Source organism: Artemia sp. Qi Xiang Cuo, chromosome 14 (genome assembly GCF_049724085.1).
Source record: "Artemia sp. Qi Xiang Cuo chromosome 14, ASM4972408v1, whole genome shotgun sequence".
Classification (NCBI taxonomy): Eukaryota; Metazoa; Arthropoda; class Branchiopoda; order Anostraca; family Artemiidae; genus Artemia; species Artemia sp. Qi Xiang Cuo.
The window spans coordinates 49379630-49407602 of NC_142807.1; the positions used below are offsets into that span (position 1 = coordinate 49379630).

Sequence of the window (27973 nt, forward strand, 5' to 3'; positions counted from 1 at the left end):
TTACTATAGGTCCTCCCGTTGGAAAATCAGACCACGCTACAATTTATTTAGAGGCGATGATGAGTTGCGAAACTATGAGCAAAAAAGAGAGGTGGATGTATTCAAAGGGTGATTACAATACCATGCGAACGGAGCTAGAAGTTTTTAACTGTACTGAAATACTAAACAACACAGATCTAGTAGATGGCATGTACAGAAAGTCTGTATCCGTAATCATAGACCTCACAAAGAAGTATGTGCAAATAGACAAAATATTAAAACGACCGCCTCTAAAACGAGAGATCCTTGACCTAATAAAAACCAAGCGGCAAGCCTGGGAGACGCTCAAGCAGACCGATACCGAATGTAATCGAAGAAATTATCGCAGAATCTCCACAAAGTGAGGAAAGCCACTAGACAAGAAGCAAGCGAAAAGGAGAGGAAAGTAGCCGAAAACTCAAAGATCAACCCCAAGGCGTTTTGGAATGTCGTGAATTCAAAAAGAAAAGAACAGCCGGTTATTCCCGATCTTAGAAACTCAGCAACAAATGTAACAATCAGTGACCCAATAACTAAAGCCAACCTACTAAATCAGCAGTTTTCCACAGCTTTCACAACAGAGAGCGACAAAGATGAAAGTTAAGAAGAATTACAGCCACTAGTCACAGACAAATTTGAAGAAATAGAATTGACAGTACAAATGGTCTACAAAAAACTAAAAAATCTAAACCCTTACAAATCAGAAGGTCCAAATGGCCTACATCCTAGAGTACTCAAAGAGCTGGCACAGGAAATTGCAGCGCCACTGCACTACATTTTTGTCGTCTCTACAAACAGGGAACCTGCCTGATACATGGAAGCAAGCAACGTTGATACCCCTCTTCAAAAAAGGAAGCAAATAATATCCAAGTAACTACAGACCGATCAGTTTAACCTGTATCACATGCAAAATACTAGAATCTTTACTCCACGATAATATATTACAGTGCCTACTCGAAAGAAGCCTCATTTCACCCGCACAGTTTCGATTTCTCGAGAAAAGATCAGCAGAAAGCCAGCTACTTGTTGCTACAAACACCTGGAGAAAGAATATGGATAGTAGGATACAGGTAGATATTTTATACTTAGATCTCAAAAAAACCTTTGATAAAGTCTCACAAAGTCAATTTTTTCGAAAACTACAGTCTATTGGGGTTGGCTATACTATTCTAAAGTGGGTTCTCAGCGTTCTGAAACGAAGATCACAGCGACTGAGACTGGAGGGATATCTTAGTATCAATGAGATAAAAGTGACAAGTGGAGTAGTTCAAGGTAGTGTTCTGGGGCCTTTACTATTATTTACATAAATGATCTCCCAAATAACATTGATTCTCAGATACTGCTTTATGCAGATGACACAAAAATCTTTCGCGCAATAACAAGCTTTGAAGATGCAGAAATACTCCAGCAAGACTTAAACAAAATAGCACAATGGATGAAAAAACGGAGCATGGAAGTGAATACAGAAAAAAGCTGTCATGTTCGGCTAGGCCCAAAACACATTTCTCGGCACTACTGCTTTGAAGGACAACATATACAAGAAGAAGCGCGAGACTTGGGAGTGACAATAGACAGTGACCTGACTTTCACCAAGCACTACGAGTCAATCATCTCTAAGTCACCACAAGTCTTGGGAATTATTCGAAGAAATTTCTCTCTTACTGACTCAACACTGTTTTCTACACTCTTCAAATCGTTAGTGAGACCAATAATCGAAAACGGTCATACAACAACCAGACCATTTTTTCAAAAAGACAGCAATGCAATAGAAAAAATCCAAAGGGGGGCTACTAAATTTCTTCCATCACTCAGAGACTTACCATACCAAGACCGTTTGAAAAAATTGTCGCTCCCATGTCTCTCATACCAATTTTTGAGAGGAGATCTTATTGAAATATATAAAGTATGCAACAGATACTTCGACAACATCCCTCCAAAAGAGATAATATCATTCAAGAATAATAACCTGAGAGGTCACAAGTTTAAGCTAACTGAAGAACGTTTCAGAAGAGATGTTGGTTGATGGGCATTTAGCAGCCGCATTGCCTCCGAGTGGAACGCACTACCATCAGATACTGTCAACTCAGATTCAGTCTATGCATGTAAGAACAAGATTGACAATCATTATAGTGAAAAAGCATTTGATTATTTAAATCTTATTAAGAGCTAATTTCAGGCCCATTTCCTGTTCTCTCAGAGTTTTGGCATGGGTATTTATATCAAAGAAGAATGGAAGGGTATTTAAACATAGCTTTGGGCTGAATTTCATAGTCATTATATGTCAATATGCAACTTATTGACAGATAAATTGTTTGCAGCAGGGATGACAGTCCACATTGTCAATTAGGACCATTCCATTTATCAACAAGATTTGGTAGATTTGCTGTCAGTATTTTCATCTTCTATAGCATAACCATGTTTATTTTATTAATGCGGTGTGTTTTATTCAGTGGTTGTGTAACTAGATTGTAGTGCTTTGTTCACTGAACTCATTTTTCCCTACCCCTAAATCCGTCATTTCGTTGACACGTCAACTCTTCGACAGCCATAACAATGACACATCAGTTCATCAGCAGTCACAATCGCTACCCATCTCAAGGTCGACAGCCATAATATTGACACGTCATTTCATCGACAGTTTTTTTAGATGAAATGACGTGTCGATGTTATGGCTGTTGACGTTGTGACGGGTATTGATTGTGACTGCCGATGAGTTGACGTGTCGATATTATGACTGTCGACGATGTGACTGATTTGTGTCAATGAAATGACGGATTTTTTCAATGGAATGACGCTTTTAGTCGATAAAATGACGGTTTTTGTCGATGAAATGACGGTTTTCTTGAGGAAGTGACTGTTTGCAATTGTGATGGATTTTTGTCAATATGCGCTAGAAGAAGAAAAAAAAAATTCCCTTTCCCCTAGATGTGATACACCTGACTTGATTTTGTGGACCCCTTGCACTGGGAAGGACTGACCAGAGGATGTATGTTTCTGCTTAGATAAGCCATCATTAGACCATATTTACGCTTGAGAAATAAGTTTACGCAATATCTTTGATTAAGTTATTTGTAAATGATTTCTAATTCAATGTACAGATAGCAAGCTTTTTTCTAGATGAGGAGTTGATAAAATGGGGCTGGCCCGAGGATGTGTGGTTCCATGTGGATAAGCTATCATCAGCCCATGTTTACGTTCGACTTCAACCTGGCCAAACAATTGATGATATACCAGGTGCAGTGCTAGAAGATTGTGCCCAACTAGTCAAAGCTAATAGGTAAATAGTAATAAATATTGTTAAGAGCAATTTTTGAATAATTCTTGGTACCCTTTTCATTTCTTTTATTTGCAAGTCAAGAACGCATTCAAATTAACTGGTGACTGAGGAAATCTGTTAATAGTCAAATGAAAATGCAGGTCAGTTAAAAAAAAACAAAAAATTAAAACATTTCAGCTCAATTTTTATACAAGAGGTTAAAAAAATGGTAATAATAATCATTCATTATTTCCATAGACTATTGAAAAAAAAATCAGGAAAATATTTGAATTTTTTTTAGATGCAGGGTTCTTTAATTACTTAGTTTTGTTTTCTTTCTTTACTGAGTCCTAGTTGGCTAAAAGAAGCGATTATTAAAGCCAAGTGTGCCTGCGTTTTAATTGCATAAACACGAGTCTAGTGGTTTGTTTTGCCACAAAATATATACAGACTAACCCTTTTTTAGGGGGGATACGGCGCTGCTATTATTAACTGTTTTACGGTTGCGCATGTTTGGTGTGAACAGTGTGCAGGTCTCAATAGTTGTGTAACAGTGTCAACTGCATAAATCCTTGGCTCACCCAAAGACAACACTGATCATCTGGAATAATTGTATCGCTTCCTTAAGGAATATCTATGGCCTTGCTGTAGACCAATCTTTTTTTTATATGTCTCTAAAACTTGCTATCGTTGATTGGTTGAACACCGTTAAAGGACTTTAGATGTCGAAAAAAATTATAATTTTTCTTTTCTGGACGTTTTGATTGACTTGATTGGGATATTTGCGACAAATTAAGTCCTAACAGAAAAAATACCCAATTGTGGATACTCAATGGAAAGCAAAGGTTCCCTACGAAAAACGATCCCTAATCAACTTACCTCAGAAAACTGGCATGAGAAGTTTTGTCTTAGCTATGAATCTGCAACTTTTTCAAAAATACTATTGATATCATGGTTATTTGTTTACAAAATAAAGAAAACAGTGATGTTCGTATGCTTTTTAATGACACGAGGGTAAAGATTGGAATATGGTGTTAAAACCATTAACAAGAACTTTTTCCGCTTTTGGTATAGAATCACTTTTTAGGTCCAACAAATTTGATCATTAACTTCTATTTTTTTGTATGATGAAAAGGCAGTGTGGTTTTCGTTGTCAGTTACATCAAGCTTATGGATAGCATTTGACCATGGATAATTTTTTTTACTAAAATCGTTCCAAAACTCTTTAAGGCGCAACTTACACTTAAACAATTTTGCAAAAACTACAATTCACATATAATTTACAGATAAAACCACTATATCACATTAATAAAACAAAGAACACTGGAGACATGATGAATCTTTTGGAAGTTTTTTCTTTTTCCGCAGAATGTGTCCATGGTTGAATTTTCTCAGATTATCGGGATGGGAAGTAGTTTATGTCACGGCGATTTTTGTTTGTCAAAAGAAAAGCGTGTTGTACGTTGGAATACGAATCTCAAATGAGGAATCTAACTTGAATTTTTCAGGCCACTCCTGGACCCGCAATTACCAACCTTCCATGGAGAAAACTTTGTTCTATTAATTATAAAGTACTGTACTCAAACAAGGAACAAAATTATCTTTTGTGTTGAAACAGATACAGATTTAGCAGCATCGCAGACCTAGCGTTGCAGACTTAGCAGCGTCTTTAGAATCTTCTCTCGACAGATGTAATGTCCTTGCCTCTAACCTTGATATACTTAAACCTTGTATGAATCATACTACTGCACTTAAATAAAAATGCAAAATTTTCCAGATGATACAAACGCATTTGACACAAGAATACTATATGATCTCTTTAACGATTCCTCATTAATAATGACTGAAGCTGAAAAATTTATCATTAGTCTGGGCAAGACCGATTAAGGTAGCAAAAATTCACTCATATATAAATGACATAAGTACTTATGCCAGGTTAAGACATGATCATTTTTATCAGTTTACTCCATAGGTTATAAAAGAGTCGACAATTCTAAAACAAAAATAGCGGAACCACTCTGCAGTTGTACAACAAATTTTTCTCTCCTGATAACTTTTGCCCCAAGTCCTATGACCTACCAGAATTGCACAAACAAGGCATCCCTTCAAGACCTATGGTAGCCTTGAAGCACCCTTTTCAAGTATTATAAAATGATTAGTAACTGCTTTCAAGTCTCTATCTTATTCCCAAAAGTCTTTTAGGGGGATTTAGTAGGTCTGGCAGAAAAATGTTGGTATTTCTAAAAGTATTATTTCTGAAAGTACAGTATTAAGTACCTTTGACATCCTTTCAGTGAATCAAACGTTGATGGTTAGAATTAGAGCACTTGTTCAAAAGAACCTCGAAAACAATTATCATTTAATCAAAGAATCTGCAACAGGGATCGACAGTGACGCTCTAATGAATTCAGTTAGATTGTGTAGCAACTATTCCATGCATTTCCAGCTTCGAAACTTTTTACCAAAAAATAAAGCGTCTCTCTATGGGAACCTGTCCACCAGGTTTACTTGCAAATATTTACATTAAACATCTTCAGAATCGGGCATTAAATTCGTATTTTCTGAATCATATATTTTAGGGACATTTCCATATATTTTAGGGACATTTCCAAACTGATTATATCAGTTTGGAATTGGGGTGAAGATGCACTTAAAGCTTTTTTAGACCATCTGATAGAAACCTGCAATTCACAGTAAAGACAGAAAAAGAAGGTAAAATATGATTCCTAGATGTGTTGATTATACGTAATATGGATAAGCTCGATTTTTTTACAAAGCACACACAAAATAATAGATACCCTCACTTTAAATCTAGCCGTCGTCCCAAAGTTAAAAGAGGCGTTGCCATATCTCTTGTGGTTTGGGTCCTTAATATTTGGTCAGAGCCATATATTCAAAAGGAAATAAATTTTATTTGGGACATACTTTTTGGAAATGATTATCATATCCCTTAATATCAAAAGTCCCATATCTGGTTTCTTAGGTGGTTCTAAGAAATCCTCATACATTGTTTACCTCTTTTATACGGAAATTATTCCGTATATGAAAGGGGCTGTCCCCTCGACAACGCCTTGCTCTTTACGCTAAAGTTTTTGTCGTTTTAAAAAGTAGTTGTGACAAAAAGTCAAACTTTAGCGTAAAGAGCGAGGCGTTGAGGAGGGGACGGCACTTTCATATACGGAATAATTTCTGTTCGTTTTAAGTTTTAACGTCGCTCCTTACTTTCAGTTACAAAAACTTGTTTTTTTTACTTATTTTCTTTAAAGAATCTAGCAGATTATTGCTCAGAAAATATACCTTTTTTTTGTTTTACTTGTAAAGTACTTACTCAAAACTTGCTGGGATAACCCTGGCACACAGCTCACCAAAATGATTCATGCAGACAAACAATACAGCACACTTCGTAACGTTTACTAGGTTAGTCCGTTCATCATCTAAATTTCAGTAACTTTCAAGCTATCAAGTGCGATTTCACCTTTGATCTGGAATTTGTATGTCTGCTTCTTTTCTAAACCAACGCTCTAATTGCTATGCCTCAAGGAAAAAACTTGGAGACCTGGTTCTGTAAAAGCCTAAGCTATGTTTACAGAAACTGATATTCTTTTCCTAGAATGATGGAGAGACACTCTGCAGAGGAAGAGTACCAAATACAACTTAGGCGCAGGATATTACCAATCCATTTCTAGTAACTGTTCCAGCTTCCAAAATTTAAATCAGGAATTCTGTACTACCGAAATGGAAGATTCATATCGTCGTTGGATAGTGAACGAACCAATGAACAATATTGGCTATTCTTAAGTGACTCTTCAACCCTGGCCTTTTCGGTGATTAGGATGAACTGACAAGAATAAAAGAAATTATTGGTTTTGTTCCGACGGGGCTTCAAAATTCCCCAAGAAAGCCTCAGAACAGAGATAAAGTTTGAAGGTATTCTCGAAATCTCATGTGAATCGATGGGTGTTTTGCCAGTTGCATAGAAAATATTTAAGCTGGTACTACCCCCAGCAAAAGGGTTGAGATTTTTTTAGCTAGACAAAATTTCTTTACGTAATATTCTTTCTGACCGGCTGTGTAGCTGACTCGAACTTCTTTGCCTTCTGGGTTGATATAAGCATAGCTACCAATTACATTACCGTGAACGTCACGTGTGGCAGCATCTGAATGTCCAGCATAAGCGTATCCGTAGCTTGCTTGCCCAAGTTCATCTTGCGAATGATACTTCGTAGCAGTTATTGATGGAATACATGTCGAGGCTACACAGCCGTAATAGTACGTAAAATTTCTTACGTAATAAGGAGTGATAAGACTCAATAGTAAACAAAAATCTGAGAAACATAATAACCAGATACTCTGAGTCTTGATAACAATAGATAAACCAAAAAAAATTGAACATTGATTCCTGTTCAAAGTAGATAAGTTTCATCAATTTTAATGTCATCTATTAAAAGTTGGGTACGCAAATTGGTTACGATCAAAAGTTGGGGAATGTTAACCATCAAAAATTTACCAAATTTTTGGAAAAGGATGAAAACGCCCCTAAAAATCAAGTGAACCTAATAAAAATTACACCAAAATTTCTTTACACTTCTTTGCGCTCAATTACGGCTGACCAGTATCTCAGAAGTCTCGTACTTGTTGCATGTGACAGTGACCTAGTTGATGACTATGAAGTGAGGTGAGGTGTTGACGAACAAAATGGATAAAAGCCGACCAGAGAAAATTATTCGGATCAGGGTATAGCTGGAGACTTCAGTTTATCCGAGAAAGTTTCTGAATCAGTTCTATTTGGATTTTATTACCGTAAATTTGCATCTTTACGCTATTACCAAGTTGTTCTATTGAAATATAACCATGATTCATTTTTGCAGTATCCAAGGAAATAAGATGAATAACATTGATGTAGTTTATACAATGTGGACAAATTTGAAGAAAACCCCTGGTATGGAACCTGGTCAAGTTGGTTTTCATAAAGACAAAGAAGTAAGTACCAAAACAATTGGAGGCATTATGGAGGCAATACGGTTAGTGTAACATGTAGTAGAAATGATATTAAAAAAAGTTGAAGTTAATTAAATAATGAAAGTAGGATTAAAAATCGGGCTGGGCTAACTGAAAGATAAGAACATTTTTACCTTAAAGTTGATACGTGAAATGGAAACTTACACTATCATATACATCGTCAAAACTTCGGAAAAATTGGCAACTCAATTTTTAATGAAAACCATATGCAGCTATGCTATTTTTGGTAGTAGCGAGCGGTAAATTAAAATAAATAAAACGTTGGTGAAAAATCTGCAATAAAAGCTAAAAACGAGGGCGCCAATAGCTTAAAAAGGTGTAGCTTTCCTTGAAGGGTTTAGTTGTCTTTGAGAATCAGTAGATTGTTCAAGTTGAGTTTCCGAGGAAGAAAAGCTTTGTTAAATTTAACTATTTTTTTTTTTTTTCAACGTGACAACACTGACGTAAGAGTGGTACTGCCTTAAAAGCTTCGTAATTTTGAAATTACAAAAAAAAAGAAAATCCTAAGATGGATAATTATACCTTAGGGGACCAAGAAAGTATTTTATGTTGTTTTTCTTTGTATTTTATGAATGAGTTGCCCGAAATGTCCGAAGTGAAATATAGGGTATCAGGTATACCCGAATCAAAATTTTGGTCCCTGTATCTAGCATTTTTTTTTTCTGGAAAATGTGTCAGAAAATGATCCTAAAATGGGCATTTGCAACTGATCGCGTGTTCACTTCGAGAAAGAGAACCCGGCCATGATTTGAACAAAAAAAGTTTGAGTAATTCTAGCTCAAGGCTGCATTACATAATATTAAGTACTGTGCATCAAACCGAAGCCCCGTTATCAAGCCACTTAGTGCAAGCTTCAAGATAATATTCGAAATTAAGATAAATAAATTTTAAAAAAATAAGGCTAAAAATGCTAAGAAGATTTGAAGATTTTTTTATGTATAAAAAAAATGGAAAAAAATATCTGAAGGTCATTAAAGCAAATGTAACACAAAGACAGTGTTCCCGCAGAAAGTAGAGATGTCTTATTTTCACTCTTCTTTTGTTCCTTAGCACGATGATATAACAAAAGAAAAGTCTGGTACAAAAATACTCTGTCGAGATGAGCGTTGTTTTTCCAACTTTTCATTAAATAAATTTACAGTATACGAAAGTAAAGAGCGGCATTAAAACTAACATAAAACGAACATAAATTTTCAGTTATATGGGAGGGGCTGTCTTCCCCCCTTCTGCCTGGCTCTTTACGCTGAAGTTTTACGGATACTTTATCTTCAAGCATTTTTAGTGCAAAAAATGTAACCAAATGGTAATTGCAAGTTTTTTTTTTACCTATTTGCTTTCAAGGCATTAGAACAGCATTATTATAAAGCAGATGCGCCTTAAAATGAGCTTCCGTTTGTGAAGCGCCCAAAGAATAATTTTAATTTCACTACTACTGTGTTATAGCAGTCGTCCCTGAAGTATTGGAGAAATGAATCAAACTTTATTTGAAAAAGTGGGGGGTACTAACGTACAATCGAGAACACACTCAAGAAGTTTGCTCAGTTGAATCTGAACCAGTTTATAGCTGTCTGTATTCGGAGACAATTAGCCTAGGCTCCAGGGAAAACAACGTTGTAGATACATTTTAATTAAATATTTAATACATAGTTTACATACTATGTATTAAATACATTTAATACAATATATAATTCATTTAATACGTTGTAGCAATATTTAATACAATATATTTTCGTCATATTTTAGTATATTTCATTATGATTAACCTAACTTTACTTCTTGGTTGTGTTCTGGATAGTACGGGTGTACCAAGTGAAGGAGAGATTCCCCCCCCCCTCGTATGCAGGATTATTTCTGCTCGTTTTAAATTTTTATGCGGGCCTTTACTTTTGTTTGAAAAAAAAAACTTTTTTTTTTCAAGATTTCAAAGAGATTATGTTTGCTTTTAGTCCCATTACCGAGGGTAAAAACTTAAGCTGTTTGATACCATAAATTTTGGGCTTATTTTTGATGATTTTTATCAACGTTTCTTGGCTCCCGCTACTACCAAAAGCTGAATAACCACACATGAAGGTGTTTTCTCTTAAATATCGAATTCCGGATTTTTTGTATATTTTAAAGATATTTGTGGTTATGTCTGTTCCACTTAACCAATTTAAACATTAAGATTTCGATTCAAATGTCCTTGATGTTGGTGTTGTAAGGTATGGGTGTCACCACTTATTGGTGTAAAAATGGTGCTACACCACTTACTGGAGGGGAAAGCCGCCGGCGGTGCCAATATTATAATGGGATGCCCGCGACTACCACACCGGTTCTGTGTGGGGTTTCTGTGGAACCCCAACACTTGGTACTTAAAGAATTTACAGTCAGCTCAGTTTAACGAAGAATAACGACCACTAATAATACCTATTTTCAATTACCCCCCCCCCCTAAAAGGGTTGGACTTATATGCGTATTTACGCTTATAAATTTGGAGGCAGCGGCCCCCCCTAGACCTTCAAATTTACATTAGATATGGCTGAAAAAGCAGATGGTTGGAAAAGCAGTTGATAAAAGGCCCTCCATCACAATATCGACTGCCCCACCCCCCCCCCTAGACAATATGCTGCCTACACCCATGATTGTGGCCCAAAAAAATTCGCTAGATGGAGTGTAAATATAAATTCAAATGTCTGAAGACTGGTTGGGAGTCCGTGGGCCTGAGTCCACGTCGGAAGAATGTTTTGGTAATTGATGAAACAGTCAAGATACAGTTGTATTTATTAGTACTCTGTTCAGCGATATATATCAGTACACCAATCTTGTAGTACATCATTTCTCCAACTGAGGAATAGTTATGCTAGCAACTTTCTGAGTATTAATAAACAGTTGGTAGTGTAAATTCCCATTTGCAATAAAACAATACAGGTCTTAAATAATGGTGAAAAAAGATGCCACTCGTCTTAAGTTCTAAATACAAGCACCCAACACAAGGTTGAGTCTATGAGCACGGCGGTGAATGTAAATTGCATGCGGTTCAACTGCTTTAATACTAGCTTGCATATCAGAATGTGGGTGCTCATGACACTGGCACGATATGTTCGTAGAAAAATAAAAAAAAACAACAAATTTGCCCCCCCCCCTCTTCTGGATGTCGAAAAGTAAATTCATCCCCCCCATCCAAAATTTATCATGAATTGTCACCAATTGGTAGGTCTCTTATTTGTTTTTGTTTTTTTATGTTTTTATCACCTTGTTTATAAGTTGGTTCCAGCCAAGTCCCCGCCCCCCCATTGGTAAGGCCTTTCAATTGTGAAGTAGAAATATTGGTCTTTGATTGCTGGTGAAATCTCATTTTAAATGTCCTATTAACAAATCCTGTGCTTTTTCCATATTTTCATTTTGTTATAATCTTGGGTATGTAAGATATGGCATTGTTCTTAAAGGTTGTTATTAATTCTTTTACTTGTTCTTTAGTATAATATGTTTTTTCTTATCTTTAATGAAATCATAAAAAAATAACTGATCTGAAATTCTCACTTTGAATGTCTCAAAATTCAAGAAGCTAAATTTCAAGACAATCAATACAATTCAGAACATATTCAAAAACACACTCTTAAAAATAAAAATTCAACATACGTATATATAGAAGGGATCACTGCTCCAGAATCACGTAACCGACATTTATAATTTTGTTACAGATCCTGGGTCGCCTTGTTCTATTGTAATGGAAGTCAGGCACCGTGGCTTTTGCAACAAGACAGTAAAAATGTGTCATTAAATATGAAATAAGAATATTAAATAAATTATTCGGGAATGAAGCTCACAATAGATTGTTGTGAAGTATAGCTCTATTAGAAACGGATTTGTTTTAATTGAAAACACAATTTTTTCACGCTTAAGATCAAATCAATATAAATGTGACTACCGATTTGGGGCCCTTCCTAAAATCAGAGGGGGGCTATAGCCCCAGCCAGCCCTTCCCAAATGACGCCCCTCCCAAATGAAACTCCTGTACTTGTATATTATATAAAACACACTCGGGAAGTGTAGTTTGGTTAATGTTAACGAAATAATAAATATCAAAATAGAATAATTTATTAGAATAATAGTGGAAAATAAAACAAGGAAATATACAGTCAGGGCTCAGAAATTTCTGCAGGTACAGACTTGCGTAAATAATAAAATTTTCTTTGTCTTTCAGACAGTCAGCCGACGTCAAAGCTTCCAATTTAATAATTTACAAATGCCCTTCACAAGTTTGCTAATAAAGTATTCTATTTTCATCATATTTTATTGTCTCCAAACTTCCCATCTCGAGTGAGTTTTATATAATAGACGAGCGCCAACAACCTTTCCAAACATTGGTTATCTGGCCTGAAAATCGTATATGACTATTGTGAATTTATGAATTAGTAGCCTGAGCCATTTGAAAGGTTGTCTTCAATAGGAGTCTTAGCACGGGACTATGCAGTTAATAAAATTTCGATTCCCCTGACCTAAATTACTCTTCTGAGCCTCTCTTGAGAATGACTTATTAGATAGTTTTGGCAGTAAAAATCAGAAAGATGAGTGGTGTGAAGCGACGATACAACGAGTCCTAAGAGACAAAATTATACACTGGTAATAACACAGTACACTGTCTGCGCAAAAACGTACACAATGACCTATTTTACTCTCTTAATAGGCACTCTTATTGTCTTCGGTTTTATGTTTTACGATTATATTGCAATGCTTTTCGGGATAAGGCAGCCCACGGATCTAACTCTAAACCCGCAACACCCGACTCTATGGCGCTGTTTTAATCCTTAAAGGATTGCTACATAATCATTGAACGATTTGGGACAAAATGAGTATCTGGAAATTGTGATGGGATTCATTTGGTGAAGAAATGGCATCGGGGGGGGGGGGGATCTATTTGCCCTCCGACCACTATTGACTTCAAAAAAGGTAGATAAAAATTACAAATTAGAATTAAATAAGTATATTCAAAAGTTTATGCGTTCACTTTTTCCATATAAACCATATACGAGTATGTCCCCGAACATAAACTAAATCCTTTGCCTGTGGGCTCTGAACGTTGTTTCAGCCCCTAAGGCATTGTTTGTAATCTTTGTACTATTTTGAAGAGGTCGGCTATTTTCAAATTTCGATAGGCTTTATTTGGAGGGGGGATGAAGAACGGAGGGGCTGATTTACACACCGATCATTGTCGATTCTTAACAAGGGTACAAGAAATTTTGTTGTCCTCTCAATAGAGCATCCTTCGACTTCTAAATAACATTACCAAAAAACTACCATTGACAATTAAATGATTATCCGCTAGCATAACCCACTGTCCAGGCTAAACAGGCTGGAGGAGAGGGGTGTTTTAACCCACGACTCAGCGTGATGTTAAGTGGGATAAATTTTAAACCACCAGTGTAAATAAAAATTTTGATCCGAAGTGCTAGTAAAGAAGACATGCTCGTGTTAGCGGCCTTCCTTTTGAATGCTCTTGAGTCTTATAAATTTATCCCAAACTTTTGATGTCAATTCGCCATATCCTCCTACAATAAAGAGGGTACAATCGCACCAGTCACACCATAGATAATCCATGATTATAATACATAACCCATTCACCTGGACAGTATATAGTTATTTCAACACCGGTTGCATTGCTTTGTGATCTCTCGGCACATTTAAACAAAATGACTATCTTAAAACTTCTATAGAATACATTTGAGAAAAAAGATGTGGGGGGAGCTAGCTGCCCTCTGATCCCTTTTGGTTCTTTAAAAGAGAAATCGAAATTCCAATTTCCAATCGAATGAGCATACTCGAAAGTTTATGCGGAAACCTTTTCCATAGGTTGGAAAGTATTTTTTCAAGTTTAATATTCAGGAAATTAAAAGATAATTATAAGCTGCCAAGATAGATTCGGCGTTATATATCGTGTGTCCAGACGTTTCAAGACCAAATTAGATAACGTAGATGGCGATAAAATGTAAAATGATCTACCGAATGCAAATTGCAAATTTTAGTGAAAGCGAATATAGCATTCTGCTGCAAAATGACAGATTAGCACCGAAAAGGATAATGAAATGAAATTTTAAGTAATTGACTTATAATTACAGAATAACAATCAAATAAATTTTTAAGATTTTACCACGAATCTTGGGTTAATTTAAAGATAAATAACGGATCCCATGCTAAAATAAACCCCGCCTTAAAAGACGTAAAAAGAATTAGAAATTGTCATTTGATTTACTCAAAAAATTCGCCTAACCGACAGAGAAAAACGCAGAAGTTCAAAATAAACAATGTCCTTCAGCAATTACATTTTTTTTTTCAACACTACTTACGATCTCCGTACAAATACCTGCCACCTAAAATTATAATGTAATTATTCGACTCACCAGTCAATACGAAGAAAATTTTACTTAAGCTCATCAAAGCTATAGATTTCTCCGACTTTAGAGAGCCTTTTTAATCAATGCTGCCAAGTCATGTTTGTTTATTTTTATGTTATGCGTTTATCAATTTAGTAAAGATAAAATTACAAAATTGTAGGAATTTTTAAAAATAGAGAAAGGTTGAAAAAATCTTGTATTATGTAAACTTTTAATACTAAAAAGAAAAAAAAGCATGAGGTAGCGGAAATCAAATATTTTTTTTATTAAAGAAAAATAAATATAAAGAAAAATCTAGAATAAATGATACATATAACAAGTAAATTGATGATGTGTTCAATAGCACACTGACTCATTAATATAAAATTGTGCCAATCTAAGTTAAAAAATAAGATTTTATGATGTTTTATATTATCATTCTTTACCAAGTATTTTTAATTATTCAGCATACATGAAGGTCTAACAGAGGCCTTGACTCTTATATTTATATACTTTTAATCGAGTTTTTACTGACTGGTATTATCATTAGTCTCCCATCTCTACGATTCTTTCGTTTGGTCATGATTAGCCTGTGTGGTCGCAGAAATAATTTTTTGCTGCTATCAAACAATCAATAAAACAAAAATGCGATCAGAAATCAAAATTAATAGTCACATCAAACATACACACAACATTTACATAGATTAAACAAAAAAGATCCTAAAGCGAGTGGAAAGTAAAATGCATACCAATTCACGTACACACCAACAGAAAGTACACCGAGCAGGAGTTTGGCTATTTGGCCTTCACTATCTATAGACCCAAAGCCCTTGCTAGGGCAGGTGGCTCCCGGGGAATAACATACTCTCCCTCTCGACTCAAATATAAGAAATTAAAGCAAAATAAAAGTAAAAAACATAATCAAAGTGGGCCGCCCCCCCCCAGGTGCACGGACCGCCCGACTATTAAGTCCTGGGACTGATTTCAGCTACCGCATTTGCACATGACACCGTACCATGGCTTGTCATGACGATTTTTATGGCCAGAAAGTCAGGTTTTGGTATAAGGAGCTTGGTGTATTTTGGACAAATTCTTTAGTTAATCAAAATTTTGATGGACAAAAAGAATACAAATAATAAAAAAGATAATATTACTTTAGATATTTACTGGAAAAAAAAATGAATTTTTAATATATAATGATTTTAATTCATTCCAATGTCTTCAGTTAAGGTTTCCATACTTTATTTAACGGATTTTTTTTACATAACTTAAAAAAAGAATTAAAAATGTTATATTTTAATATATTTTAAATACATTAACTATACAATAGACGTATTGAGGAGAGGGGGGAGGGCTCAGTTGCCAAAATCTAGTAGGTAATATGGGGGTACTACCGCACAACCCAGAACACACTTAAGAAGTTTGCTCAGTTGAATCTGAGATAACCGGTTTATAGCTGTCTGTATTCGGAGACAATTAGCCTAGGCTCAAGGGAAAACAACGTTGTAGTTACTTTTTTATTAAATATTTAATACATAGTTTACATATTATGTATTAAATACATTTAATACAATATATAATTCATTTAATACGTTGTAGCAATATTTAATACAATATATTTTCGTCATATTTTAGTATATTTCATTATGATTAACCTAACTTCACTTCTCGGGTGTGTTCTGGATAGTACGGGTGTACCAAGTGAAGGAGAGATTGCCCCCCCCCCCTCGTATGCAGGACTATTTCTGTTCGTTTTAAATGTTTATGCGGGCTTTTACTTTTGTTTGGAAAAAAACTTGTTTTTTTTCAAGATTTCAAAGAGATTATGTTTGTTTTTAGTCCCATTACCGAGGGTATCCTAAATAAAAGGCGGGACTACCGTCCCCTCAATCCATTAGTTTCTGTATTAAAGTTTAACTTTTGTATAACGATGCTTCGAGAATAAGGCTCATTTTGTGTATTTACTTTTCAAATATAATTACATTTTCATAAACTGAACTGTCGTTTCCACAATAAGAGGGGACATTTCATCACATCAGCATCCATACTGCACGTTTTATGCTATATTTATCCTTATACGAGTAAATGTTCCTTTCGTGTATCAATATATATTTTTCCAAATGAAGCCAAGATAAAGGTTAAAACGATATTAATTTGAATATTCATTCAGTTGATCTGAAGCCCTAATGGAAAGTTTGAGAACATGACCCTTTTTTCCTAAAATTAACCAAATTTGATCGGACTCGCAATATTTGACAGAGAATTTTTAACTTGATGGGTTTTACATATTTGAAGTCACCATAATATGCAGATTATTTTGATGTATATATTGCTATCGAAAACCCTTTTTGTAGTGTTTTGGTTACTATTAGACCTAGTCACTCGTAGCTCACTGTCAGTTGCAACGAACTTCTTCTTTTTTATCAAGAAATTTGATGTTTTTGGCTTCAATTTTACAACTATCATAATCTTAAAGATTACCCGGCTATTCCATTTACTAATGAAATACATATTGAGTAGGTTTACAAAATTAGAGTTGAAAAACGAATCAATGAAATAGTCAATCGATTGAACAAGACCAAAGAAATTAGAGAGGTTGATTTGAGAGCTGTGAGAGAAGCCCGAGATGCTGCGGAGAGAGAGGACAAGAAACGATTATTAAGAGAGCAAAACCAGCGTGAAAAGGAAGAAGAAAAAAGACGGAAAGAAGAAGCAGAGCAAAGGTATTTTTTTTTGCTTCTGTTCCTTCTGTGACGCAACCATTTCTGTGTTTGCAAATCTCTTTAAGTTAGAGTTAAGATCAAAGAGCATGGGTAACATACAAGAGTGGGAGATAACGCTACTGTCGGCAAAAAAACCTCAACGCTAACTAGCATTTGGTGATAATTGGGATTTTTTTTCAGTGTAATAATAAGAATAATCAATTTAATTTGTGTAGGTGGTAAAATTAGTGTAGTGCTGAGTGTCTGATCTCAGTTCTTGACAGGAAAAGGATAAGAAAGATTAAAAAAATACTAAATATCGCCAAAAGCTAGATGGTGTTGATGTTTTTTTTTTTGCCGACACTAGAGCCAGTTTCCCCTCTTATAAGTTACTCTTACTCTTTGGTTAAGGTAGTAAAAGCAGAAATGTGTTCAATCCTATCAACTGAATAACCTGTGTTTTCTATAATTATGATTGCACAAAAAATGTTTCTATTCAGTTTCAATAATAGATCCATCCTAGATTTTATTACTTGCTGTTTAATTGTTTAACGTTGGAAGCCTTGGATCATCGTGGCGCTCGAAATCATGCAACATATTTGGCTCCAGAAGGGTATGTCTGCAGTTGATGACTCGACAAATAATTCATCCTTTTCAACCTTTTCTTATGTCACGACCCCACTCTTCCTTCAAAAAAGTTTTAACGTAACACCAGCTATCTTAAAAACCGTTCATATTAAATAATAATTTGAACCAATTATCTCCTTTACCAGGAGAGCCTAGTTTTCTCGTTTGTTATTGATTGATACTTGCTTCTTAATTATTTTTTTTTCTGCGTCTGGGTTTTTTTTTGTTGTTGTTGAAACATATTAGTTTATAAATAAAATTGTCTCTGTACATAACCGTTAAGTTTTTCGGAACAACTACATCCGTTGTTTATATGATTTTCGACAACCCTTTGTCTATATGATTTTCGATGACTGGACTGGCCTCAGTAAATTTTGCCGAGGACAGCCCAGTCGTGTTTTTGCCGAGGCCAGTCCAGTCAAGTTTTTTTTCTGAAGGTTTTACTAATTTGGCTGTAGTTTCTTAGTGACAGTACCCTGAAAACCATAAATTGGTAGAAGTTACGGACTGCAACGATTTGCGAGACTGATCACTAGTAAGAGTGCAAAGGAACTTATAGATAAACTATAGAAATGTGCAACTTAATTCGGCATTAATTCTGGTACAGATTACATCTGATTGCTTTTCTTTCATTTGTGAATATTTACAGAATTTTGACGACTACAAGTGCTGATTACAGCACTTGTAATCAGCACTTACAGCATCAGAATGGGCTGCATGATATTGAGTTAGTTTCGTAGAATTTAAAATGTCTCGTAAAAAAGCGTATTAATTTTTTAGGTCGGCCGCCGAATCTCGGTGCACTGACCGCCCCTCATGGCTGTATATTTGACATCTCAGATCCAGAACATATTAGATCATTTGATATCTCAGATCCGTGTATATTTTTCAAGCACCTTTGACGCCCTTTTTTTGTACTGTTTCAAATACTGAAATTCTTTGACTTTCTAAAACTCAAAGCATCTCAAGGACACAAATCAAACTGAGTAATTTTGGTTTTTGGGCAATCATGTTATTAATTCAACTAGAGGTAAGGTTTGAGTAATCGCTAGTATAATCTAGACGAGAAAAGATGATTGCCTTGATAGAAACAGAAAAATATAACAATAACGATAAATTGAAAAGGAGACATCAATTGAAAAGGAAGACAACTTCACAGACGTCGCCAATCGTCAGAACATAAAATTGTATATCTAACTATAAATCTGTTTGGCGTGGAGATCTCATTTTAATTCTCTATAACCGGTTAGTGCTTAATTGAATTAAAAATGCCTAAACGCCTTTGCCACAAACAGTATAGTGCTGCCAAATCGAATAAGAAAAAAGAAGAGGAAACACTCTAACTGAGAGGCACGGAGTACCATTTCTTGTTTTTCCGAGGGATGTACCTGGGTTTTCTGATTCCAGAAGCTTCCTTTAGAATTTAGATTGGCACGGAGCTAGACTAATCGTTAAAATAATGCCATAGTTTAATAAAATGCGGCTTTACTTTTTCTGATTATATTTTCCTCTGGCTTCGACGTATAGAACTATTATTGAAAGTTGGACGAGAACTTGTTCGACGGCAAATGCTTCTACTTCCAGGGCTTTTTTCAACGACAAAATCAATTGGTGAGGGTGTCCATTCACACTTTGAGCATCGCATTCCAACTGATCAATATATCAAAGCTGCCATTTTGGTCAGAAGATACTAAAATTTTGTATTTTGAGGCTTTTAATTTAATTTTTTTTTTAAGATAAAAAAAATTGCCACTGCTTTACGTCACTTCCTCTAGACTGAGTTATGGAGAAATTTCGATTATACTTTTGAATCTGGGGTTTAGGTTTAGCATTGAATTATTCAGTGCTGCACATTACTTTTTCCGCATTGAAACATATTCTCCATATCAGAGAAGACAGTTACCTTATTTTGGCTAACCATTGTATTATTTCTGAAAAACTACAAAACGATAAAATTTGGTGAATATATAGTTATTGCTTTTTCTTTGTTTAGGAGCTATGACAAGTTACTTAAAGTGGAAAGCATGCAGTCTAACAAAGATGGTAACGATTCTGACGACTTCATGTAAAGAAGAGAGTTACTGAGTTTTGTAATTTATATTATAATTGAATAAAAATTTTTACAGCCAGCGAATAAGACTTTACAGGAGAAGTTTCACCATGTAAGGGCCTTCTAATTCGTATCCTAACTTGCGGTAGTAGTTTCTCGTTCCCACTCCTAGAAAGTAAAAACTGTGTTAAAACAGGAAAAGTACACAGGATTAAAATGAATTCGAAACGATTTGGTGGCAAACCTGTCAACTAATATCGACATTGCTGAAAGATGGAACAGCACAAAAATGGACCGTTTTGACACCCACATCTTTATAGGCGCCCACACGGGGTGCCCGGCCACTAGTGATTTATTTATCTCCATAGTGAAATTTTTCTCCATAGTGAATTTTATCTCCATAGCACAAATTGTTGCATGTATCCTTGTTTTTTTTCTTTTTTATATTCTTTTTCACTGATTTTTTTGTATACAAATTTGGCGGCAGCAGACGCGTCAGTAACCCTTTGCCTATTAGCACTAGACTGTATCAACTCTTGAACGGTATAAAAAGAATAATTAACAGAGAGGTCCAATCTAGAGGCTTCAATTCACGAAGACCGTTTTGACACACATTATTTATAGGCGCCCACACGGGGTGCCAGGCCACTAGTGATTTATTTATCTCCATAGTGAAATTTTTCTCCATAGTGAATTATGTTAATTATTCTCCATAGCACAAATTGTTGCATGTATCCTTGTTTTTTTTTCTTTTTTTATATTCTTTTTCACTGATTTTTTTGTATACAAATTTGGCGGCAGCAGACGCGTCAGTAACCCTTTGCCTATTAGCACTAGACTGTATCAACTCTTGAACGGTATAAAAAGAATAATTAACAGAGAGGTCCAATCTAGAGGGTTCAATTCACGAAGGAGAATTCACGAAGACCGTTTTGACACACATTATTTATAGACGCCCACACGGGGTGCCAGGTCACTAGTGATTTATTTATCTCTATAGTGAAATTTTTTCTTGTAACAAATTGTGCTATTTTTTAGCTGTCCAATGGGCTTATTTCAAATATTTTAGTTGATGTAATTTATAGGTTGGACGGATGCTCCATTTAAATTCTTTCAAATAAAAATCAAAGTTCTCATCGTTGAACCTTGAAAGCTGAAAGTTAATTTGATATTTTCACGGATAAAGTAAAATAAAGAGGCTAAGTGCGTTTGCAGTGATTTTTCTTTAATCTAGAGAACTTGGCTAATATGCCTAGTAATTTAGATCACATATCCTTCCCCTGGAGAATCTCAATATTCAAAAAGCCAGTTAAAGATATGAGTTGAGTAGATTCGCGTTTATAGCTATGTTTCTTTTCAAAATGAAGATGCAAGTTAAGTATGTTTACGTTCTTGGTCATTTTTATCGAGGCCAATGAATTTTTGACTATTTCACTAGTGATTAGGGCGAGTTTCTTTTCCCTAGGAAAAAAAGAGCTTAGCCAGTTGCATGTCCGATACCTATAAAAGCTACCTCAACGTACAGCCCTGACCCTTTTCCGAATTAATTTGAACTGTTTACCTGATATAACAGCAATTTTATGTGATCCATGTTCCTCCAAGGCGATTCTTTCTGCTTCTTCCATGAGTAGAGTACCAAAACCTTGATGTTGAAATTTTCGTGGATCCCTTGCACTGATGGGAACAACAGACCCATAAACATGAAGTTCTCTAACTATTGATACACCATTCTTTAATTCAGGCCTAAATATTTAAAGGTTAATCAGAGCATTCTTTTAGTTCACGAAAAAAATAAAATCCGTTTAAATCTCTCCATGTATTCCCGGTCACAAAGTCTTGCGGGAGGTAATGATGTTGTATATGCTCTTATTGTTTACTATCTGCTGGCTGCATATGTATATTACCGAAAAAACGGCTTTGAATAGCCGTAAAGCTGCTTTATAGAATATAAAGAAAATCAATCCATTCATAGGAACACGGATAGACTGAGAAGGAATGGTAAAAAAGAGGGAGTAAAAAGTAGCATGCCGTAGTCATTGCGTGCACAAGTTCTAATTAAGAATTCTTCCGTATGCTGTTTTTAAAGCTGCGTTGAATGATGCACCTTCACCCCTGCCCCCTCCCCCCCCCCCAAAAAAAAGCAACGTTTAGGTATCTTTTGATGCAGGATGGATGTTCCAGCAACCATTAATTTTTAACAATGATTACACAACCTGGGCAAGGTAACGTTTATTATACAAAGCATGCCAAGCTGATATGACTAGGAAAAAGTCAAGTCTAACCCTGTGGTAATATACTCATAAGTGAATTTTCGGCTCTTAGCCGAATTAGATTTTTCCGAAATGTACGAGTGTTGTTTTATGTATAACTTTATTTCTATTTGCTCGAGAGTTTTACTTTTGACAGTTTTAGAGAGATGACATTATAATCTTTGAACAAGCTGTCATTTTTTCACTTTGGCAATTTATAAACGTTAGTTTTATTTGATAAACAGTCGATAATAACGGTATATTTTTTATGAATTGTATCTACGTTTAGTGAAGAAAATCACAATATGCCCCAGTACTACTTTAATACCGGAAGGCCACGTAAATATTCAGTCGATAGCTTTCTGAATTTTGCTTGAGAACCTAAGCCGTATACAGGGGAGGGGGGTTTAAAATTCCCCTTCCCCCAAAATTTTCGTCCGACTCGCAAAACGTAACAAAAATGAATATATACAGATTTGTGATGCGTTATATATATTTTTTTTTGTTCTAGACGGGATTCGCTATCTCCACAGTTCTAGACGGGATTCGCTATCTCAGAATTTTCACTCAATAACATTATAGTACCATTAGTCGGACAAAATTATGGTTTTGCATGGCAGAAATTGCCAGTTTTGTTGTAACCAAATCTCTTTTGTTGATTAAAAAGACACTTAGTCTAGGACCCAGCCTCTGAAAACTGACACAGGTGTGGTCAGCGAGAGGACCGCGAAACGGAGGTTGGACCCAATGTAACTGACCATGCTGATTACGGAAACGACCGCTATATTGTTGAGAAGTGTTGGAGTGTTATTGTAAGATCAAAGTTTTAGGTTTCTTCAGCTTTTAGCTACGAATAAAATGTGTAAGTGTCAAAGTAAAGCCAGAAATGCATTGATTCTAGAAACCTAATACAGGAAACGTTGCGAATTCACCTCGCAGCAGAGAAGAGGAGAAACTGAACAGCTAAGAAACTTTTAACTCAAAATGAAACAACTAAAAGAACAAATGGCTATTACATATAAGAACGAATCGTCCAAATTTCCAAACTCGTCTTCCGAGGACTCATCTGCCAATTCGTTACATTTTCCTGCACACTGACACAACAAATCACAGCCTCTGTTCTTGTCAACACACGGGCAGGCTCTAGAGCAGGTTCGGCAAAGGCAGTATTTAGGTCTGGTACCTTGTGGAAAAGGATCTCCCCCCATTGGAACTGGACAGATTTTGCCTTTCAAAAAAGTCCAGCCAAATCGAGTAGGGTCAACTGGCGAAGGCCTTGGCAAGTTTGCTTCCAACAGGAACTTGACCTGTAGCAAAGAACGCATAGCGTGAGAAGAAAAAGCGTCATCTGTCGGAGGCAAGTATTTCAGTTCCCGTTTTCTTGGGTACAGGTGAATGCGCAAATCGTTCAAAGACCTGAAGTCACCAGGGTCTTTGCCGTACATTGCTACGACTACCTTTTGGCAGGCAGATGTAAATTCTTCCAAGATAGCATGGGCATCGTCGCACCTTAGCCTCACAATCACGTTCCGGATATCCTCATAGAGATTCAATCTTTCAACTGCTTTCATAGCTAACTTTTTGCCCTTGCCATAAAAATAGCTGACGGTATCAAACCCAGTCACACAGTGGACCACTGGCAGGCAACTGAGCAAACTGTTCGGCAGGACTTCACAAAGCTGGTGAATTGGCACAGAATACTTCTGAAAATTCACATATATGGCAAGACTAACAAGCTCCTTCTTTTCAAATAGCTGACAGCAGTGATACAGAAGTCCAACAACTATGTCAGTGTCATTTGCTAGCACAGCAATCTCCTTGAAGTTTCTCCCTAGAGCATCAAGGACATGTAAAATTATTCTTGTGTCTGCTTCTTCATGGTTTGAGGTGAGACGCTCTTAGTAATCTTCTGCACTCACATTTGCTGGCAATTTCGCAACTTTCATCCGATCTGAAAAGCCTCCCGAGAGATACAGTGTCACACCTTGCTTGACGAGATCCACAGACCCTTCACAAATCTCAAAGAGAACCTCAAGGAGCTGACTTTTTGTCTTCGAACTCGCCAAGATGGAGGTCCAGTTGGACAGCTTTGTATTCCTTCCCAGCAATATTTGTGCTCTAGCGTTCGCACCTCTGTGCTTGTGGCAACCGCTGCTGTCTTTCAAGCTGACATGATTTCCAGCGGCATCTCGATACCCGAATAAACCGTCATATCTGTCATCTACAAAGTGAATTTCTCGCACATCCGAAGAAGCATACATCCACTGTTTCAACATTCTTCGGGAGTACGTTTCCACTGTTTCGAAATCACTAGGGGGATGGCTTCTTAAATAGGCCATGGAATCAATAACCAGTACATCTGATAGCCAGAAATATCTGGAACTCCCTAATGAAAGTACAAAAAATGACGTTCAAAATGCCGGTAATTAATCAACCGCCAGAAATAGCTAACACTACTGTACGCCTAGTTTGGATATCACGTCGTTTTTCTCAAGTATTTCTTTCTCCTTTCGGCCAAAACTGTTTTTGATGTTAAGAATTAAAAGAGAAGGGTCTGGCGGATGTGACAGTCTCATGTTTGTTGGAACGTTTGTTGGAAAACCAGCCAAGTGGTTTGCAAGTGTCCCATCTCACAGGTATGACTTAATTTATATACAAATTATGACTTAATCTATTATTTACATACAGTGGACTCAACTGGCCTATGTAGGATTTTATAAAAAAGGGGGCGGGGGCATGGGCGCCCATATGGGGGGGGGCTCCTGCCCCCCCCTGGCTGAATGATGGTGCCTTATTTTTATATTTTTTTTATGATATTTATTTTATATAGTATTAAAAGTTCCAATTTGAACAAGTTGGCCCCCCCCCCCATGGAATTCAGCTTATGGGCGCCCATGGGCGGGGGTTGATGAAATTTGTGAAAATAAGGATTTTTTTTCTTCTAATAACTGGTGGAATAGGTGTGATGGTTTCAGGGGCGGATCCAGGATTTTTTAGGGGGGGGGCGCAAAATAGATTGATCCGATAGACTTACGTTAGGTTTCACTTTCATAACACACAGATATTTAAAAGTCATCAAAGGTCAGGGCCCTCTAGAGGGAGGAGTGGGGGTAGGTACTTCAGAATATCTTCCCAGAACACATTTGAGCCTGTAGACCCATCCCTGAAAGTTTCATTTTCCTAACCTAACCCCTATCCAAGATAGCCAAAAGTAGCTAAACTAGAATTTTACCAAAAAGACAGATTGATCTACAGGCTAGAGTATGTCCTGGGATGTTATTTTGAATGACCGATCTCCACTCCTTCTTCTACTAAAGGGTCTTGAAATTTGCCTACATGACAGGTAGAACCTATTGAAATTTGAAAAAACAACTCTTTACCTTAATTTTCAGTTATTCGTTTCTTATTCTCTGGCTTTAGTTCTGAAAATATAATTCCTGTTATTTGAGTAGAATTTTGAGCCATATTAATGTTGTTGTTTTTTTAATATATGAAATGTATTTGCATATCTTTAAAACCTTAATACTTGGGATTGAGCAAAGTTGTGAAGCTGAAAATTTTGTTGTTTTAATTCATTCAAGCAGAAGATCTATTTTGCAAGGTTTCACTCAAAATCAAAGGCCAGGACCCTCTAGAGGGAGGAGTGGAGGTGGGTACTTCAGAATACCTTCCCAGGACATACTTTAGCCTGTAGACCCATCCCTGAAAGTTTCATTTTCCTAACTTATCCCCTATCCAAGATAGCCAAAAGTAGCTTAAGAAGAATTTTATCAAATACTAGAGCTATGCACCTGATGGAAACAAGGTTAAAAAAAAAAATTATCAATTATTCCCCCTCTGTTAGCCTACTGTTTCTAAATGTAAGAAATAGTGCTATTACAACTAAATCCTGAAGCATGTCAATACAACTGAAACTTTTAGATTACTGAATTTATACTTTCTCACCATTATAGTTGTCACCCAGACAATACCCCTCTATTTTCTATATTCTACCCCTCTTTTTCAGAAATGAATTTTACCCCCACCCCTATTAATACCAATTCAGGGTATATATTTGCACATTAGGGCAGTGGGGGTAAAGTTTATTTCTGATACAAATGAGAGGTAGATTTAAAACTTACCTCCCTCCCTCTAATGTGCAAATATATACCCTGAATTGGTATATATAGCCTCGGGGGGGGGGAGGGGAATTCATTTTGACAAAAATGATTATTATATTGGTTAAGAGCATAAAAAGGGCATCAAGTAGTATGTTTACTTTATTTGTAAGTCACTAATTTTAAAAAGGGCGAGATAGGGAATGATCATACTGCTAATTCTATAAACTGTGCTCGGAACTGAACAGGAAGCTGATGCAAAAGGTTGTAAACCTCTGAAATACTAGACTACTATGCTATAGCTTACTACTATACTATAGCCTACTAGTACTAAGCCACGCTTGCTAGATACACTACACATTATAAATCACTGATGAAGCCTGAAACACGCTGGCAAATACTGATATATGCTGGATGTATGAGATAATGAAATTAGCTTATTGGCTTTAGTGGGATCATTCTATCCAGATACTTTCCCTCGACAATAGCGTTTCCTACTTAGGGCATGTATCTTGTACTCTCAAGATGGCGTTGCTAGCCGAGAAAAAAAGAAGCGAAAAGGCAACTTTGAACTGCTATAGCTGCTGATGCCTAGCGTCTGGCACCGGTATAACGGGCCTTCCCGGGATCAGCAGGTCATGCTCTGTCCTTTGGTACAGAAAAATCTCGGTCATTTCACTGACCACTCACAAACTGAAATAGAGCACATTCCTTCGGGTGGGTCCCAGACTAAGGGGTGATCGTATCAAATCAGCTGTAGAAAATCGGGAGATTTGTCATTAATGGACTATTAATAACTCACGCTTTAATAGTCCATTAATGACAAATCTCCCGATTTTCTACAGCTGATTTGATACGATCACCCCTGGTGAAAAAAATGAAGCAAAAACAAATACACGTCTGTGATCATCCTTCCCAGAATAAATGTTAAATTTTGTGTTTTGCATATATGACTAGATACCTCCGGTTTTGGATTCCCGACTTTGATGATGTGATTTTCATCAAGGACTCTTTCCCTTTTATGGGGCATTCTTCCTAATCTAAATTTATGCAGGTTTTTTAACTAATAAATATTGGTGGTTAACCATATCCTTAATGAATTACATATATTACAAATTACCATTAAAAGCAGATTATTTTGATGTGGATTATCCATGTCTATTTCTTAGAGTTTCGGTTTCTGCTAACAAAGCTCACTCCTTACTCTTCATTACTACGAACAGGTTGAAAAAAGACTCGCAGACAGAGCACTAATTTTCTGAACCTTTCGAACGTAATTTCTTGCAATGGATTTAAGCAAAACAAACGATTTATATGGAAGATACAGTAAAATATTAAAAGAAAATTATAAAACCACAAAATTTCAGGGGGGGGGGGGTCCGGGCGATAATTCAAACCTGAGCACGTGTTCAACTTCTTTGAATATTTATCTTAGCAAAAAAAAGAGCTTCACACTTTTTCGAGCACTTATATAGGAAGCTTTTAATTATTTTAAAAAACATTTTGCCAGGCAGGAAAACTGAATTTTCCACTGAGAAACAAACGAAATATTTGGCCGCATGGGCGTTTTTTTTATCAAGGGATTTGAAATTCAGCAACAAAAGC

General features: G+C 36.1%; 2 protein-coding genes across 3 annotated transcripts in view; one reads left to right on the forward strand and one right to left on the reverse strand.

Annotated features, from left to right (window-relative positions):
- Nucleotides 1-20102, forward strand: part of LOC148944566 (coiled-coil domain-containing protein 25) — a 33595-nt gene extending 13493 nt beyond the window's left edge. Inside the window, exons 3-6 of the mRNA XM_089100545.1 lie at nt 3136-3295; nt 8143-8254; nt 17164-17366; nt 19966-20102. Of these exons, the coding sequence (XP_088956671.1) occupies nt 3136-3295; nt 8143-8254; nt 17164-17366; nt 19966-20041 (551 nt within the window). The 3' untranslated portion in view covers nt 20042-20102. The remainder of the gene's footprint in view (nt 1-3135; nt 3296-8142; nt 8255-17163; nt 17367-19965) is intronic.
- The window catches only part of Elp3 (elongator complex protein 3), a 57357-nt gene continuing 49438 nt past the window's right edge, over nt 20055-27973 (reverse strand). For both annotated transcript variants that reach the window (XM_089100544.1, XM_089100542.1), the window contains exons 10-11: nt 21584-21765; nt 20055-20190 (exon numbers count right to left, since the gene is read on the reverse strand). In XM_089100544.1, coding sequence (XP_088956670.1) covers nt 20114-20190; nt 21584-21765 — 259 coding nt within the window. In that variant the 3' untranslated portion in view covers nt 20055-20113. The remainder of the gene's footprint in view (nt 20191-21583; nt 21766-27973) is intronic.